General features: G+C 37.6%; 2 protein-coding genes across 2 annotated transcripts in view; one reads left to right on the top strand and one right to left on the bottom strand.

Moving 5' to 3' along the window:
- LOC115751677 (protein BONZAI 3-like) overlaps positions 1–18,629 on the top strand; it is a 1,030,407-nt gene that overhangs the window by 835,071 nt on the left and 176,707 nt on the right. The window lies entirely within an intron of this gene.
- LOC115733913 (acanthoscurrin-2-like) lies at positions 7,594–9,046 on the bottom strand. The gene is made up of 3 exons (XM_048280713.1): positions 8,701–9,046; positions 8,457–8,644; positions 7,594–7,614 (listed from the first exon to the last, which is right to left on the bottom strand). The coding sequence occupies exons 1-3, from the start codon at positions 9,044–9,046 to the stop codon at positions 7,594–7,596; spliced, it is 555 nt and encodes a 184-aa protein (XP_048136670.1).

Here is an 18,629-nt window from a genome sequence, read left to right as displayed (position 1 = left end):
AGGGGACTTGTGTGCACACCTAAAGGGGTTCGGCTCAACTTGGTTCGTAGCAGCAATCTAAGAACCAATTCACCTAAGAAATAAGCCGGAAACATCGAGGGTATTGTACCAAAACAGTGGGGTAATCGGCTCAAACAATGAGCAAATAATCTACACCAAATCAACAAGTAAAACCACCGAAATAATGCTGTTTTTTTTTTTATCCTGGACAACAGCGAAATAACCCTAAAATAGTAGCAAACTCCAATGCCAAATCTGTAGTAAAATGGTCCCTGAACAACCCCCAAACAACAGCAAAATTATGCAAAATAGCAAGGAAAACGAGCTCCGAATAGTGCTGAAAATTATGGCCAAACAGCAAGTTGTTCGACCTTGAGCAGTAGCAAATTTAAGCACTGACCAGTAGGGAAAATGAACAATGAGCAGCAAGAAGAAAATACGCGAAAACCGCAGGGATAGAATACAAACCGTAGCAATAGCCTGAAAACCGTAGGGAAAGCTCTAGAAAACCTGCAATAATAGCCTAAAAACCGCAGCAATAGGCTTAAAACCGCAGCTATAGCTCTAGAAAACCACAAGGAAAAAGAAGGGAAATCGTCGAGGAAGAGGCAACCTAAGATTGATTCTTCCTTTTCACCCAAAACTCGCCTCTCTCTTGCTTTACTCTCACGTGTATCTCTCAAATTTTTCTGAATAAGATCGCCCCCCCGAAACCCTAGGCATAACTGTGTATTTTATAGAACAAAGGGTTGCACGCAAGCATAGGGCTTACCGACGACTGTTCGATTTAGAAACTCTTATTAGATATCGATCGTCAGATTGAAAATTATGACTTTTGAGGAGTCCTATTTATTAAAAATAGCTAAAATTTTCGTCCAAATGAGGACTCCCACAAGTTGGACCAAAATCCTAGGCTTTTGTGGGCTCATTTTGTCATTCCGGACCCAATTGGACCTTAACTAATCAAATGAATAATTAATTTAGGCCTTTTTGTAATTTTAAAAGCTCAAACGGGCTGTTTTAAGTCCAAAATTTTGATGAAAAATTCGGCATCGCCTCTGGGTGTCATTCGAAATTTTCAAACTAGTCTAGTCCAGCCGCCTATCAAATTAAGCTCAATTGACCCGACATCCGACCCTAAATGCCATAACATGCTTTTGACTGACAGAAAATAAATATGCTATGCATGATAAAATTATTTTTGTGAGAACTATTATTAATTCTCATTTTTATGAAATGATAAATGAAAATTAAAATTTAGGTGTCAACAGCTACATGTATCATCAGATGTTTCACGTTCATCATCTCGGTTTTGTGATTTCGTTCTATTGATTGAACCGTACAAAACATAAGAGAAGATAAACAGGAAGAAAAAGCAAAAAACCAAAATGGGTGAAATAACTACAACATGAACTCATTTCCGTGGCACCAACATTTTTTCTATGCTTTTATATGTATCTAGAATAGTATCCGTTGTACAGAACTAAGCGATCGAACGATAAATAGATAGAACAAGAAAATAATCGTACACCGGATGTACGTGGCTTGGTCGTAGAGACCTACGTCCACGGGGAAAGTAGTAATGAATTCCACTATATCATAAGCGATACACGGAGATTACAGACCAAACTCGAGTAACTCAAACACTCTCGGTATTTACTAGCCCTAATTACATACAAGAATGCATATAGTGTTTATTCTTTAATTCCTCTCGAAATAGTATCTTAATCTCACAAAGAAATTACACAAATCTAATCTCAAGATTTAATCGGACACTTAAATTCTTGATGTAATTCTGCAAATAAAACCAACAAAGATAAACCTTTGCCAAGCACTCGATGAAACCGCGCTTCAATGTTTGCACAAGCTTACCAAGCACTCATATAATGGCGCTTCAATTTCCGGGTGGGATCCCTAATCCTAGGTTAGGGCGCTAGTGCCTTCAGACACATCCTAGGTGAGCAATTTCCAACAATTCCTTCTTCAATAAAAAATTCCACAAATAAATTCCAGAATATTCTATTCTTTCTCCAAAAATTGCCACGCCTTTTCCAAAAATTCCACGTTACTCCCATATCGGCGTTCCACGCCTCGGACTGTCCTAAAAATAATCCACATACTCCAGAGCCCACGTTTAACGCCTCGGGCTATAATATAAATATTTCACGTGGATCCAAGGCCTGTGTTTAGCACATCAAGCTATCATATAAAATTCCACGTTACTCAAATCTCTGCGTTTAACGTATCAGGCTAACATATGAATGGACAGACCTGCGTAATAATGCCTCGAGCCATTATATAGTCCGGACCCACGTAATAACGCCTCAGGTTAATATCCTGCGTTTAACGCCTCAGGATAAAATAATAAGCATAACCCCGCGTTTAACGCCTCGGGGTAATATAATAACAGAGCCCACATCATAACGCCTCGGGCTAAAATATGGTCTTATAAAAATTCGAACCCCGCGTCATAATGTTTCGGGGTAAAATTCCACATTTCCCCTCAAATAGTCCTCATAAAGACTATATAACAACAATAATTCCTCGATCGCTCATCCGATACCACACGATCGCTTAAATCCTTCCAAACGATCAATCTTCGCCACGTGATCTTGCTAAATTTCTTGATTAGCAGATCGAGACCACCTGGTCTCACCAATTTTTCTCCAATTAAAGATCGGGACCACACAATCTTTCTAATTTTTCCTCAACTGCCCAATTGAGACCACTCGATTAAATTGTACTGTACAAATACTCGATTGGGACCATGTGATTTACTCACGTTAAATAAATAATAAATTAGGACCACCCGATTAAATGGCACTCAAGCCATCGGCCAATTGGGCCACACGATTAATTTTTGTCACCACAAAAATTAATTTACGCCACACAATCTTAATAATGCTAACGTAGCAATTAATAATTACCGTCCGATCGAAATTCCACTAACGTACATTTCATACATACCATACAATTAAACTATAGCAACATGGCAATTAATCTGGGCCGTACGATTAAAATATCCCCACATGCAATAAATCTCCACCACTCAATTAATCTACACTAACTAGGAATTAATCTGGGCCATCCGATCAATTTTCCTAAGCAAGATTCAATATAAGCCGTTAGATTAAAGCATGAAAGGCAAGATTATATCATAGTCATCCATTAACAATCATGCATATTCACTATTCATGCAAGAACACATCTTTTTCTCTCTCCTCCCCCTCTTCATTTTCGGCCAACACCATGAACTAGCACAAATCCAACTAATTTTTCACCAAATCTTCTCAACCTAATGTCCATTAGTAACCTAGATACCTAATCTAAGGTTAGAAACCAACTTACCACAAATCTAGCAAATTTTTCCAGCGAGAAGTCGAGAGAAGTTTTGATCCCAATCGGCGGCTCCGGTGACTCCCCTTGATCAGCTAAAACCCACAAAGATCCGGCGGTTCCGGGTAGCTCACGGCGGTAGTTGTGCTCCGGCGATTCAAGGCGACACCGGTGGAAGCTTGGAAAATTTTCGGTGAGAGAGAGGGAGCAATGGTGAGTTCGGCCAAGGGCTAGAGAGAGAGAGTAGTGAGAGAAACTCTTGGGACTTTTATGAAGAAGAAGGTCAAAATATTGATTAATAAGAGTTATGATATTTTTAGGGTCTTCAAAGTCAAAAAGGGCAAAAAGGTAATTTCTCCCACAAAGACTAGTCAAAATTTCAGCCACTAGGGGTATTGACCGAAATGCCCTTGAGTCAAAGTGGAAAATTGGATATTTTCCAAGGGCAAATGGGTCTTTTTCCCATTTCCAAATCAAATTTTATTTTTCCCGAACCCTTTGGGGCGAACAAGGAAGAAATTGTACACTAGATGAGAAAACGTCTAAAATTTAATTATTGATACCCCCGAAGGTCCGACGTCAAATTCTAAAGCTCGATTCGCGATTAATCTCAATCAATTGAAATTTCAGCGTATCTCAAACAAACGGGCGGCTTTTAGGAGTTATGAGTATCAACCCGTGATTAATATCACGTTTAAAAATTTCTCGAGCCATGGCGACTTTGGTTGTCATTCAATTGCGAGGGTTAATCACTAGTCCCGACAGACACAATCGTTAGAAAATAATTTAGGGACGTTCGGAGCCCATACGAGGTCAAACGGAATCACTCGTGATCCGAACTAGGATATTATCCAAATCGTTCCTTAATCATTCTAGGATCGACCTATATTGAGTCAAAATATTCCCTCGATAATTTTCATGGCCAAAGAGTCGGTCCAGGATCAAGTTCTTAGGTTCACGTACTTGATTTTCCTAGGCGATCATTTCCATTTGGTTAATCTGCTCAAGAGGGATGAATTCCGAGTGAGATTCAACCGAAATACATCAATGAGACATTTCATTCATCGAAAGTTTCAAAAGTGAGTTGGAATACAGGATGTCACAATTAGCACATTGCACCTCTCATTACATCATTTTATTGCAAACGAAAAAGAGTATATAAATAATAATAACTATTCATGGGCACAGACCTAAACTATCAATGAAAAATGTGGGCTTAAATTGTAAAAGCCCTTTAGTGTCCAAGGGACGCCGTCCCCTTGAGACTTCCGGCGAGGTAGCTCTCCCGAACCCACATGCTTGCTTAGCACTGGAGAGTATGAACCACACCCCAACAACTTTCCCATACTTTTCTCTCGGTCATCAAGAAAACTCTGTTTAATCTTTTACTTTATGCGGCTAGCATATCGGTTAGAAATTTTAATGAAAGGACTAACTTGAGTGATATGTATGCTACATAAAAGGGGTGTGCATGGTCCGGGCTAGTCCGGTCCTAGTATGGAACCGGGGACCAGATAGGTAGTTCTAGTCCCCAAATTTTCAGGACTAGGGACGTGAGACCGATAACCAGCCCCTTATAGAAATCTAACCTTTTGATCTAAACTAATAATTTTCTATTTCAACCATCCAACCTAATAAACCATATATATGACCATCGTACAACCATCACACGAGTACTTATAATCCTAAAATAATGAGAGAAGACTAAATTAGGATGGAGACGAGGAGAGGAAGTGGCGAGAGGAGCGACGAGTTGACAGCGCCGGTGGTAGTGATAGGTCTCGTCAATGGCTACGAGACACAAGAAGAGCGACGATATCGATGAGCGACAAGCGGGATCACGAGAGGAGCGAGCAGAGAGGCAAAGGCAAGAGGAGCGAGCACCAAGCGGAACCGTGTTACGAAGGCGAGACGCAAGCATCGAGCGAGAAGAGAAAAGTGAGTGTCGAGCAGAAGATGGGTAAATTAGATTAAATAGTTATTCAAAAATTTCTAATTTCTTTTTCAGATTGTATATATTTTGAGTGGTCAGATCCAATCCCATCCACAATGGAACCGGGAATTGGATCACCCAATCACCGGTCCTCTTTATTGGGATCGAGAATCGGAATGCCCCCTCAAGGACCGGACCAACCTAGCCAATCCGGATCGATCCGGGTCCGGTCTAGTCTGGTCTAGTTTGCTCACCCCTGCCACATTAGATAAAAAAAGAAGTATATGGCCTCTATTGAACAAATCCAAAAAATAAGGGCATTGCCCTTTAGCTATAAACTTTTCACGCGAGTTTTCTCCAAAGAGTTTTCCGCCTTTCTGTTCTTCTCCCACTGGAGCGAATGTTCAAAGACGTTCCGACTCCGGAATTGAAAGTAACCCGTTCTTCGTACAAACTAACCAAGAAAATCATCTGCCCAAACTTCTTGGCACAAAAGGGAAAAGATGGACAATTTATCAGCTCGCAGGTCGACCAACTCACCGAGCTCTTCTCTGCACTTGCTTGAGGGAAGCAGCTATAAGCACTCCAAGTTTGTCTCCGAGCACTGAGCTCTTAATTTGACGGAAGAAGCTTGGATGACCTCTGATCCTTGATGTATATGTCACGGACCATAAAATATGCTTACAATTGACCATCAGATGTGTTAGGATTTGACACACAATTATAACGAAATAAAGCATAAAGTCGAAAAAGAGAAATCGAGATACGAGATTTTATCTTGATTCATCCTTATACTGGTGTTACGTCCAGTAGATGATTCTATTATAATTAGCATTTCGCACCTCTCGTTACATTGCTTAATTACAAGCGAAAAAAAATATATATAGAAATAATTATTCATGAAAAATTACAGTCTTAAATCATAAAAGTTTCATAGTGTCCAGGGGGCACTGTCCCTTGAGACCCTAGCCAGGGCGGCTCCCCTAGACCCACATGCTTTCCTCGTCTCGGGGAGTATAAATCATACTCCAACAACATCAGTAGTTTTCGATCAAAATTAATTAGAAGGATTAACTTGGCAAAATATTTAGAACTACATTCTTAAATTTTCAGAATGTTTGTGGTTAAATTTATCAAATTGAAAGATTTAAGATTGAATTGATACGAGTGTGATAAGTCTAGGATTTTTTTAAACAATGAGTTGCTGCTAATATGAACCAACGCAAAATGTAAACCTCACGCTCCCACGGATTGCTTAGCTCTTCCCTATCAATTCCGTCAACTTATTAAAAGATGCATGCACCGGCCCGGGACACACGCGTCGAGCATCAGAGGTCATCCAAGCTTCTTCTAAGACATTTCCACAAAATTTCGTACACAGCACGACTTTTAGCAGAATTTCTCGATCAATCCATCATTTCTCCCATAAAAAATTGACAGTAAAGGAGATGGTCACGTGGCTGATGCAAAAGTTAGGCAGTATTTTATTTCTTGAAAAATTAATAATTTAAAAAATATTTTTTAAAAATAATTACTTATAATTTAAAAAATTAAATAATTTTTTCATCGTCTACGAAAATAGTTGGATATAAATTATTTTTTATTATGAGAATCTTTTTTATTGACTAATATTTCTTAATGATATAAATAATTATATTTCAAAAAATATTTTTTAAATTATTTATTTTTTCACGAAATAAACACACTCTTAATTTCAGGGTGGACAACTTGACTTTAACGTGAGAATCGATTTTTTTTTCTCCTTTTTTGTTTTTGGGGCCAAAGACCCAAGTGTTGATTAACACGTCTATTAGCAAAAGGCCAATTACCCCTGAAGTCTTCGGGGGAGTTTGGCAATCTAGAGGAATGGACAGATTTGCTAGTCTTAGACAAAAGGCGATGGTCAAAGAAAGTAAATTTGACTACGGACACCTTGCAAAAGTTGCCAAGCAAAGGAGATGATAATTTCCACTATCCACACCTTGACTCTGACATAAAGTATCAATCATTTCATTTGAGTGGGGGCATGGAGGGGTCCCAGGTTGCCCATCTTTATCCTTTTATTACATATGATACCATTGTTATGTACAGTGCTTGTTAATATTTTATGTGCTAAATATAACATTAATTGAAATAGTCGGACATCGATCTTACCCATCAACTTATTAAAAGACGCATGTGTCATGGACAGGCCCGTGACACACGTGTCAAGCGTCAGACGTCATCCAAGCTTCTTTCAAGATATTCTTATAGAATCTTAAACATAGCACGGCTCCTTCTTTAGCAGAAATTCTCAATCAATTCGAATTTCGAAGCATGATTATTCAATAACTTGCGAAATTTGCCTGTAAAGAATAGCATCATGCAAAAGTTAATTGCCAGTATGAATAACTTCACTCTCACATGAACTCCGATTCTTTTTCAGCGAAAGACCTAACTGTTAATCAAAACATCTTTTAGCAAAAGGTTAGTTGTCCTTGAAGTCTTGCCACTAAAGGAGACGTTTACTTGGCTCTTAAAAGAATTAGCATCATTTAAAATTTAATTTCCACAATGAACACCTTGACTCTAACATGAGAATCGATTTATTTTTGGCCGAAGACCTAAGTATGAATGGATCTTTGCGCTATAAACATTACATCTTTTAAATAGGCGAAAGTTTTAGATCTTATATATTTCCTAGTACTTTATAATTATTGAGGATAACTCCAATCACTTTACAAATGGAGAGAATAAACTTTAAATTAAGAAATTACAATAAGCTTCTGAATTTTTTTTAAGGGGTTTAGTGTTATACTTCGTCGTCCCCGTATTGTTTTTTTATCAATGTGATATCTAAACTATATGCTTTTTTTTTTTTAAACTCAACAGTTTTTTTTTAAACTCAAATTGGCCCTTCTGTTAAAATTGTGAAACACAAATGCTTTTGTGGCTATCATAAACAAATAAATTAAAGGTGAAATGGAGTATTTTTGGTTGATTGGGATAAAATTATTAGAAAATTAAAAAAAATCGCAAACACTAAGGTTGTACGTGATAACCATTATATTTTTCTATTTTCGAGAACATGTTTAGAACAAAGATTCAGTTGATAAGACAATTTCATTTTTCTATTTTTGGAATAAATTTTTAGCCATGTAATGTGTTTAGAACATAAACGAAAATAAAAACTCTTCTCATTATTCACTGTCTCTCTTTTGCTCGTGTTCTCCCTCGACACCTTCGCCACCCATGCCTCCTCCCCCGCCACCTCCTCCAACACCACCACCACGACCACCTCCCACACCTCTTCCACTACCGTCACCGTCGCCGCTGCCGTCGCCGCCCAAGTCACCACCTCCTCCGATGCCTCCTCCCCCACCGAGTACTCCAACACTACCACAAACCCTACCTCCACCACCGCTGCCTCTTCTAACACGACCACTACACACCTCCTCCACCACCGCCACCATCACGGCTTAAGTCGCCACCTCCTCCGACATCTTTACTACCCACGCCTCTTGCACCCCAACCACCGGCCAAGTCACTACCTCCTTCGACACCTTCACCTCCCACGCCTCCTCCATTGGCACCACCGGCCAAGTCAGCAACTCCTCCGATACCTCCACTACCCATGCCTCCATCGCCACCACCGGCCAAGTCACAACATCCTTCGACACCTCTACTACCCATGCCTCCCGTGGATGCGCCTCCACCACCATCCAAGTCACTACCTCCTTTGACACCTTCACCACCCACGGCTCCTCCACCACCACTACCGCCACCGCCGCTGCCCATAACTGTAAGAATAATGTGACCCGGGTGATATTATTATTGGTGATTTAATAATTAATTAAATGTTAAAATCCGTTGGTTATGAAAGGGTGCATTTAAGTGCTTTGATGGAAGGCAGCTCTTGAAGAGGCACCTTTTGGATAACGTTTCAAGTTTAAATTGAATCTGGTCCTCTCTCCAACCTATCGAAAAACAGACGTAACATAAAAGGAACGTCGGTTTGTGTTTTCTATCATCCATCACATAGTTAACGTAAAGTACAGAGGGTTAAGGGAGAGAAATCAGATTCTTTATCGTCTTTGTCTTCTGCATCAATCGTTCTTGAGGAATCGCTATGGACAAAGGTACGACTTCATTCTTGTTTCTTATCGTGAGAATCATGAAGATCGGAGATCCGTCTATGATTGAATTTCCGCATGAAGTTTATGTTCAATCGCTTACAATAACCTCCTCCCATACCACCGGTACCTACACCTACACCAGCACCACCACTACCCAAGTCATCACCCCCTAAAACACCAATAAAATAGAAATTTAATGATGTTATCAAACGAATTTCTATTACAGGAGCATAAATTTTGTGTTGTTATTAAACGTGTTTCTTTGCTCATGAATTCGTCCAGAAAATAGAGCTAGAAAAAATCTATTTCTATCCAGACAGGAACAAAATGGTTATTTTTGCGCCCTAATTGAGAGAGAGAGTGTGTGTGGAGGAAGCTACCGAAAGCTTAGTTATTATCATTAACCGTGGCTAGGTCTATTAGGTGCTAATCGAAGTATCTATGTATCTCTTTGTTCTTGGTTGAAAGATTTTATGGGATCACGATCAACTACTCTAAAAGATTAAGCTTTTAGAGTAGTTGGATGTGGTCCCATAAAATCTTTCATGGTATCAAAGGATGGACATATTCAATGGGGAGGCAAATAGGGGCCTCGAAAGGTTTGAACTCAAGACCTTCTGCTCTGATTCCATGAAAGATTTTATGGGACCACGACCAACCGCTCTAAAAAGCTTAATATTTAGAGCGGTTGGTTGTGGTCCCATAAAATCTTTCATTAGTGAAGTAAGACACATGTTTTTGTTTCATAAATTTTTTGAAATCATAGGCAACTTTTTTTGTTCACGTTTTCCATTTGGTTTTATATCATTTATCTAGTATACATTAATATTTAAAATGCAAGCTAATTGATATACAGTCATAGTGAGAATTCCATTTGTTTCGCTAAATATTTAAAATGTGTGCTAATTGATGTACATTCACAGGGCCATGAGACCGGCATCAAAGTTATGTGCTGATGAAGTGGGAATAAACTTAAAATCATCGGTTTTTCTTGAAAGAAGGGTGTGTGGAAACCTTTAATCTATCCATTTTTAATGGACAAGTTCGCTTTTATTTTATGAAAATCCCATTTGCTTTGTTCGAAGTGAAGTGCAAATGTACACATATGAGTATACCAAAGGGAAATTAAGTATCGTTTCTTTAAACCAGCTTCCTCCTTTTCCCAAGCGAAAGGATCCCAAAAAAAAAAAAAAGAAATTAACATTTCAAGCTTCCTCGAGTTCAACCAAAAGAAAAACAAAAATTCCACGAGTTGATAAGAAAAGAGTACAAATAAAATTTTTCAAACTCTAACTAAAGAGCTAGATATTCCCCCAACCTTCATCGAGGCAAATTCTCTTCGGCTACGCCGTTGATTGGTAGATTAAAAATTATAGACACCCCCTACATGCAAAAGGTAAATGTGGATGATGTCCATGTTATCCTAATTTATTGCTTGTATTTGCTAATATTTTAGAATAAGTAGAACCTTCGCTACACCTGTGATGTCCCTCGCAAAACAAGGGATACGCATGGTAGCAAACGCGTCTCTTAATTTTGTTTTTAGTAAGAACTCAATATTCTTATGACATGTACAAAATCAGGGATGAAGATTAATGATATTTATCTTAATAGGATTTGTAAAGCTATCTCTCAATATTAGTGGACATTTGAGAGAAAATTAAAAAGGACAATCCCTTTTAACAAAAGAGAAATTAAAGTTTTGATCAAAATTTATTAAATTCATCAAGCAATGCGCCAAAAAAACAAAAATTGCGCAGCTTTATGTGAAGCTAAGTTCGGAGAACAATAAAAGATTGTACAAGAAGCACCCACAGAACTCCATTCTTCATTCCACCTATTTTAGTATTTTGCAACTGCCAACTTCAAAAGCGAATCCAAGCAGAGGCAACTCATCATGATAATTTAGGCTCTGAATTTGCGGAAAATATTTTTCTAAGTGATTGTCTGTATCGCTTATAAAAATTGATGAACGAAAAATATTTTCATCATATCCAAAAATAGTTAAACATAAATTATTATCAGTAATGAAAGTAATTTTCGGCTTAAGTACACTCTAAGTGCCATAAGTTGTGTACGACGCTTACTTTAGTGTCAAAACTTTCAAATCGATCACTTTAGTGCCAAGTTTTTGTAACTTCGATCACTTCAGTGCCAAAACTTTCAAAACGATAACTTAAGTGCCAACTTTTTTTAAAAACGATCATTTAAGTGCCAATATTTTTTTAAAAGCGATCACTTTAGTATCAAATTAACCGTGCCACGTCATCTCAAATATTAATAAACAATAGCACGTATCGAATTTTCGGCAAGCCACGTTAGCTCTGGCACTAAAGTGATCGTTTTTAAAAGAAGTTGGCACTTAAGTGATCGAAGTTACAAAAACTTAGCATTAAAGTGATCGATTTGGAAGTTTTGATACTAAAGTGAGCGCCGTACACAACTTATGGCACTTATGGTGTACTTAAGCCGTAATTTTCATTGACTACTTATTTCAAGCAACATATGCGATCATTCATATTACACGAAATAAACGAAGTCCAAGATTTGGATGTTGTTGAATATTCATCGTAGGTGTAGCTTCCCCATACTTTTTTCTCAGTCATCAAGAAAACTCCATTTAATCTCTTACTTTATGCGGTCAGCCAAACATGGCGCTAATGGCCACCACGTCAGCATTTCCATTTGAAATTTTAACTTAAGGACGAACTTGACGCATGTGTCACGGGCTTGGCAATGCTTACAGCTGATTAGATCGTCACACTAGCAATTTTCGATCAAAATTAAGCGAAATGATTAAATTGGCATAATGTTTAGAACTAAATTGTCAAATCTTTAAAAAGTTTACAGCTAAACTTGCCAAATTAAATGTTTATAACTGAATTGGTACAAGTGTAATAAGTTTAATCTTTTTTTTTAGTAATTTTCCATTTATGAGTGACTTGATGATGCTAATACGAATTAAGGCAAAATGTAGATCTCTCGCTCTTACAAAGGCTACGAATTGCTTAGCTCTTCCCTCTTACAGTGATTTGAAACTTGAATCAGACATTGACCTTCACCCGTCAACTTAATAAAACACGCATGTGTCACGAATCAGCCCGTGACACGCGTCAAGCGTCAAAGGCCATTGAAGTTTCTTTTCGAGATATTTTCACAAAATTTCATGCACAACACAACTTTAGCAAAAATTCTCCATCAATCCATCATATCTTGCAAAAGTTGACAGTAAAGTAGATGATCACGTGGCTCATGCCAAAGTTGATTTCCGGTATGAAGAACTTGACTCTTACTTCTTAGCATGAGAATCGATCTTTTTTTTGGCCAAAGACCTAAGTGTTGATTAACACGTCTATTAGCAAAAGACCAATTACCCCCGAAATCTTCGGGGGAGAGTATTCTTGGCAATCTAGAGGAAGGGATTGATTTGCTGGTCTTGGACAAAAGGCGAGGGATAAAGAAAGTAAATTTGACTACGGACACCTCGCAAAAGTTGCCAAGCAAAGGAGATGATAATTTCCACTATCCACACCTTGACTCTGACATAAAGTATTAATCATTTCATTTAAGTGGGGGCATGGAGGGCGCCAGGCTGCCCATCTTCACTTTTGATTTGCGTGACCACCCGATCCGACTAGTTGAGAAAAGTAATCATCGGGAAAAAAATGTAATCAGCTTTTATGACGTGAGTTTTCTATATTTAAAGAATTATCTGCTCCATAAAAATACTAATAGCTACTGGAAAAAGTGATCTAAGATTCAACAAAATCATAAATGAAAATACCATATAGCAATTATGGTATTACTCCAATAACTTAAACAAAAAAAAAGAGAACCAATTGGAGAATAATGGGTGTAATTCCAGAAAGAAAACAAAAATTTGAAGTGAAGAACATTGAACAAAAACTCTGCATACAAAATAGCGAAAATCCTTTGTGAATAGACATGTTATTTAAAAAAAATACAACTTGCTATGTCTGAAAAACTATAAATTCCATTTTTTTATGAGCTTGAAAATATATACGAAAAAATATTGCTTAGTGTTAATTATGATCCACAAACACACAAAGTGCTAAATTCACCAAAATTGTGCACCTACACACAAGTATTGCAAGGTCTATCCCACTTAACCCATGATTTTTCATTATAGCCCAGAAGATTTCTACACTTATATATTGGCCAGCATAATCACATCTTTTCTATGTGTGATAAGGCATCTCTTTAAGAATGACAACTAACAAAGTATCTTTGGAGTCTATAATGAGGGATATTCTTTCCAATTAGTTTATTACATATGGTATATTATTATGTATGAAGCTTGTCAAGATTTTATATGATAAATATAACATTAATTGGAATAGTCGGACATCGACCTTACCCATCAACTTATTAAAAGATGCATTTGTCACGGACCGGCCCGTGGCATGCGCGTCAAGCGTCAGAGGTCATCCAAGCTTCTTTCGAGATATTCCCACAGAATCTTAAACACAACACAGCTCTGTCTTTAGCAGAAATTCTCAATCAATTCGAATTTTGAAGTATGACTATTCAACAACTTGCGAAATTTGCCAGTAAAGAATAGCACCATGCATTTGCCTATATGAATAACTTCACTCTCACATGAGCTCCGATTCTTTTCCGTCGAAAGACCTAAGTGTTGATCAAAACGTCTTTTAACAAAAGGTCAGTTGTCCTTGAAGTCGTGCCACTAAAGGAGATAATTACTTGTCTCTTAAAAGAATAGCATCATTTAAAATTTGATTTCCACAGTGAACACCTTGACTCTAACATGAGAATCGATTCTTTTTTGGCCGAAGACCTAAGTATGAATGGTTCTTTACGCTATAAACGTTACATCTTTTACATAGGCGAAACTTTTAGACTTATATATTTCCTAGTACTTTATAATTAATGAAGATAACTCCGATTACTTTATAAATGGTGAGAATAAGCTTTAAATTAAGAAATTACAGTAAGCTTCTGAATTTTTTTTTAGGGGTTTAGTGTTACACTTTGTTGTCCCCGTTTTTATTTTATTTTATCAATGTGATATCTAAACTATATGCTTTTTTTTGTAACTCAAATTGGCCCTTCCGTTAAAATTGTGAAACACAAATGCTTTCGTGGCTATCATCGGTGCCGTGAGACCGGCATCAGAGTTATGTGCTGATGAAGTGGTGATCTAAACACCGGCGAAAGCAAAACAAAGTTATGTGAAGTGTCTAAAATGGTGATTTAAGTTGACGGTTGACAAAGTCGCGATTTCTTGTGGACTTATTTGGATTGTCTGTGTCCGATGGTCACTCGCAATTATTAATCTGGGCAAGTTGGACAAAACCAAAGCTATGAATTCTAATTCCTCATCATTTTCTAGATGTCCTTCGCTCTGAACGGTGGGGCCACGCGGTCCAGTTGCAAAGAGGACTGACAAAATGCCCTTAAAGTCAAGTCTGCATTTGCCAATTTTGCTGGTCTTGGACAAAAGATGAGAGGGCTAAAGAAGTAAAATTGCCTCATTATGATCTCGTACATATCTAAGCACTCATGGTTCATCTTTTGGGGCAAGACAAAAGGTAAAGCTCTGTTGGAGTCCAAGAGCAAGTAGTGCTTGAAGAGGAGAAACGCACAGGTAAGAAACGTCGCGCCCATCCCAGGAAAAACATGGAGACGCTGCTTTTTGTTTTGAGAATTTTGCTTCGATAAATTCCAGGTTCACGGCAAATCACCGAGGCGTGAAAGGAATCGAATCCTCCGATTGTACTGCCTTCTGAGACTCATGGACAACTCGATCTTTTCAAAGGTAACTAATTCTCAAACGTAAAACCCTCTTTACAGTAATTTTATTACTGTGCTGCTCCTCCAGAAAAGACTAATCTTCATTCTCTAGTCGATCACAATGAATGGAAATATGACATGTGAAATTCACAGATCCCTTTTTCGAAATTGTCATCATATATGTTGCTTATTTTTCTTGGTACATTCTTTTCTTTCAAACCTTTCAGTATAAATTGTTGGATCAGTTGTAACCTGGTGGAATAGTATATCTGCCCTCACTCCACAAATCCATACCTTGCGCACAAAGTGCACAAAGTGGGTATTCGACGGTGTACAAATTTATTGTGAAAGTCACTTCTTGCGACATGAGCAGCTTCAGAAGGGCCCGTACGGTGAAATAAAATAGGCATTTTGTCAAATAAAACAAAAGTGAAACTTCCTAACTACGAGCTCTTCATTAGCTAGAGATTTTCATACATAAGAGTAGTAAAAAAGTACATTTATTTTATTGTGCACGCTAGTGTGAAAAAAATGTACACGGCGATGAAGTAATTAATAATAACATATTAGTCTCTTTCCACACATTTGCAAGCGAGAAAGGGGAATTCTTTGACGAGCTAATGTGAATTGTTGCTCATTATTCAAAACTCGTCCTTATTAGATGGGAAGGGTTTGAGGAGATCGTCTTATGTTACAGGACCCCACCCCACCATATGGTCATTAGTGAATAATGCCTTTTGGTTGAGTCGAAAAAAATAATTAGAAGCATAAGTTGCCAGTAAAGGAGATGATTGCACGGTACTAAAAGAATAGCATCATCTATACGGTTAATTTTTCTTGTGAACACCCCGACTCTTACAACAATTTGAGACCATATTTCTTTCAATTGGTGAAGGTTAACCATTGTATTAGTTGGTCGGAAAGGTTCCTTACGCTATGTATTTTGCCCTCCTACGAGTTCCAATTGCAAAAACATTGCCAATTTTGGACTTGGTTGTGCTTCGTAGCATATACTTTTATGAGAAATTAAGATGTTTTCCACGTTTGACCACCCATTGATTACACTTGCCTATTTGTTCAGCTTTTCGGAACCACAAGCATGAACTTTCCTATTTCTCTTCCTACAAAAATGCTTTTAAAAGACATCCGATAAGTCCCGATGTACATCAGTGCGGTAATTTACATTTATTGATGTGGATTAGTCGACCTTAGAAGTTGAGTTACTCCCTGATTTTTATATTAAAAAAATTAGATAACGACAAATCAAAATTTTGTTTTCTTTATTTAGGACGAGAAGATTTCTTGGATGAAAATTCAAAGTCGGTAATATTTTGTATAACATGAGAAGGGAGGAAAACGATCCCACTTTCCAAATGTCTCCTAAGAAAAGCACTTCGTCTTAATCAATTATGTTATCTTCAAAAAATTGCCTGTAACACAGACCAGGATGGTTGACTAAAAGTCATTAGTTTTGTTCTTGAAAGGTGGGTTAGTAAAAATCTTCAATTAAGGGCCCTCAACTTTGGTTCATGTACACTTTAAATAACATATCAGGTAACAACTGAGGATTTTGTGGTGGCTTGTGTGACCTTCATCTTCATTAATGCGCACCGATCCTCGGGAAAAACAATATAGAAGAGCAAGGATATGACGATCCTACATAAATTTTGGCTGAGAAAATTAAGATTTTAGAACCTTTGGCTTCCGTTAAATATTATAATTAAAAAATACATATTGACTTGACTTTAGCTTTTCAAATGACTTAGCTTTTCATATTGGCTGAGAAAATTAAGATTTTAGAACCTTTGGGACAAAAATGATTTAGCTTTTCAAATGTCTTTCAAAAGGCACTTAGAGGAATACAAATGTGCCATCATTGTTCTTTCCGTCCAAAAGAATTACGTGGCAATTGACTTGACAAACTTTGCTTACATGTAAGCTGACATGTCTTTTATTTTCATTAAAAAAGTGAAATTAATAATTTTACAGTCAAAATAAAATTGGTTTTTATCAAAGAGAACATGAAAAAACAAAAGACTTGAAGCAGTGAGAGCTTACGTGCTTTTTTTTTTTTTTGACATATTTAGAAAGTGAAATCAATTTGATCATTATTTTTTTATTTGGCCGACCATTTATGTGAGAACTCCAAACGGCTCTCCAACCCACCGTGACCATTGGGCCTGGCCCCAACCGTCTTCATTACCAGCCTCCAAAGTACAAGTCCCAATAGAATGGTCAAAAAAAAAAAAAAAGGGAAGAAAAGAAGGACGTTAAGGTCAGTCGCCGTCAACAAGTCGGAAACGACCAACTCCGTCTCGGCTCAGGTCAAGGCCCAAGAGGGATAGAGATACCTGGTGATATCTGCCCGCCCCCCTTTTCATCAGTTTGTTTCCCTCTAGTATCTATACGCTATTTCTCGACTGATCTACTTCTTAGTTGCAACTTTGATGATGAAATTGTGATTTCACGTTGCTTTGCTTTGCTTGACTTTCTCCGGCGGTCATTTGCAGTAATTTATCTGGGCAAATGGGACAAAACCACATGATGATTTATATATTTCCCAGTTAATCAATATCTTAATTGCAGGTTGTTTGTTGATGAACAATGAACATGCGTACTTGTGATGAGAGAGAGAGAGAGAGAGAGAGAGAGAGAGAGAGAGAGAGAGAGAGAGAGAGAATGAATTTGGACGATGCATTCTTTTCTCAAAGTAAAAAAAGTAAAGTCAGTAGAGCTCAGTATAGAAATGGCATTGCACCATCCCACTATTGGAATATATAAATATTAAACCACGTCTCTTCTAACAACTTAAACTTTTAGAACAGTTAGGCGTGGTCGCATCAATTCTAACATAGTATCGGAGCGAAAGGTCTTGAGTTCAAACCTTTACAGGCCCCTATTCTTATTTGCCTTCCAATGAATATGTACATGCTTAGTACTAGATAAAAGACCAGACTAAGCATGAGGATGAGTGTTAGAATATATAAATATCAAATCACATATTCTTCTAATAACTTAAGCCTTTAGAATAGCTGACCGTGATCCCACCTAATCGAATGCCCATCACAATTTGGAAGTAGTACATTATGGACCAAAATTACAAAATTTAATCCATCATTTTAAAAAAATAATAGATGGGAGAAGCAAGAGCGGGAAACAAAAAATCGACTGATTTTAAAAATAGAAGGATATTTTTGTCACTCAACAATAAATCTAGAAGGTGAAGAGAAGAGAGAGAGAGGAAAAAAAAAGTAGGGTACAGGTGACCAACTTTGTTTTCGGCCATGCAAAGTTATTTTGGTCAATTTATAACAAAAAATGGTATCGAAATAAAGAGGGATGGAAATAGCCCCACCTTGTTTTTGTTGTGATATTATCCTTTTAACTTAGAATTTATCACATTTAGTTGCAGCCATTTTTAAAGAAATTATTTTTTAAAAAAGTTACAGGGCACATGCCATCTACTAAGC

The sequence above is a fragment of the Rhodamnia argentea genome, chromosome 6, assembly GCF_020921035.1.
Source record: "Rhodamnia argentea isolate NSW1041297 chromosome 6, ASM2092103v1, whole genome shotgun sequence".
NCBI lineage: Eukaryota > Viridiplantae > Streptophyta > Magnoliopsida > Myrtales > Myrtaceae > Rhodamnia > Rhodamnia argentea.
This window is presented reverse-complemented; position numbering and strand designations above follow the sequence as displayed.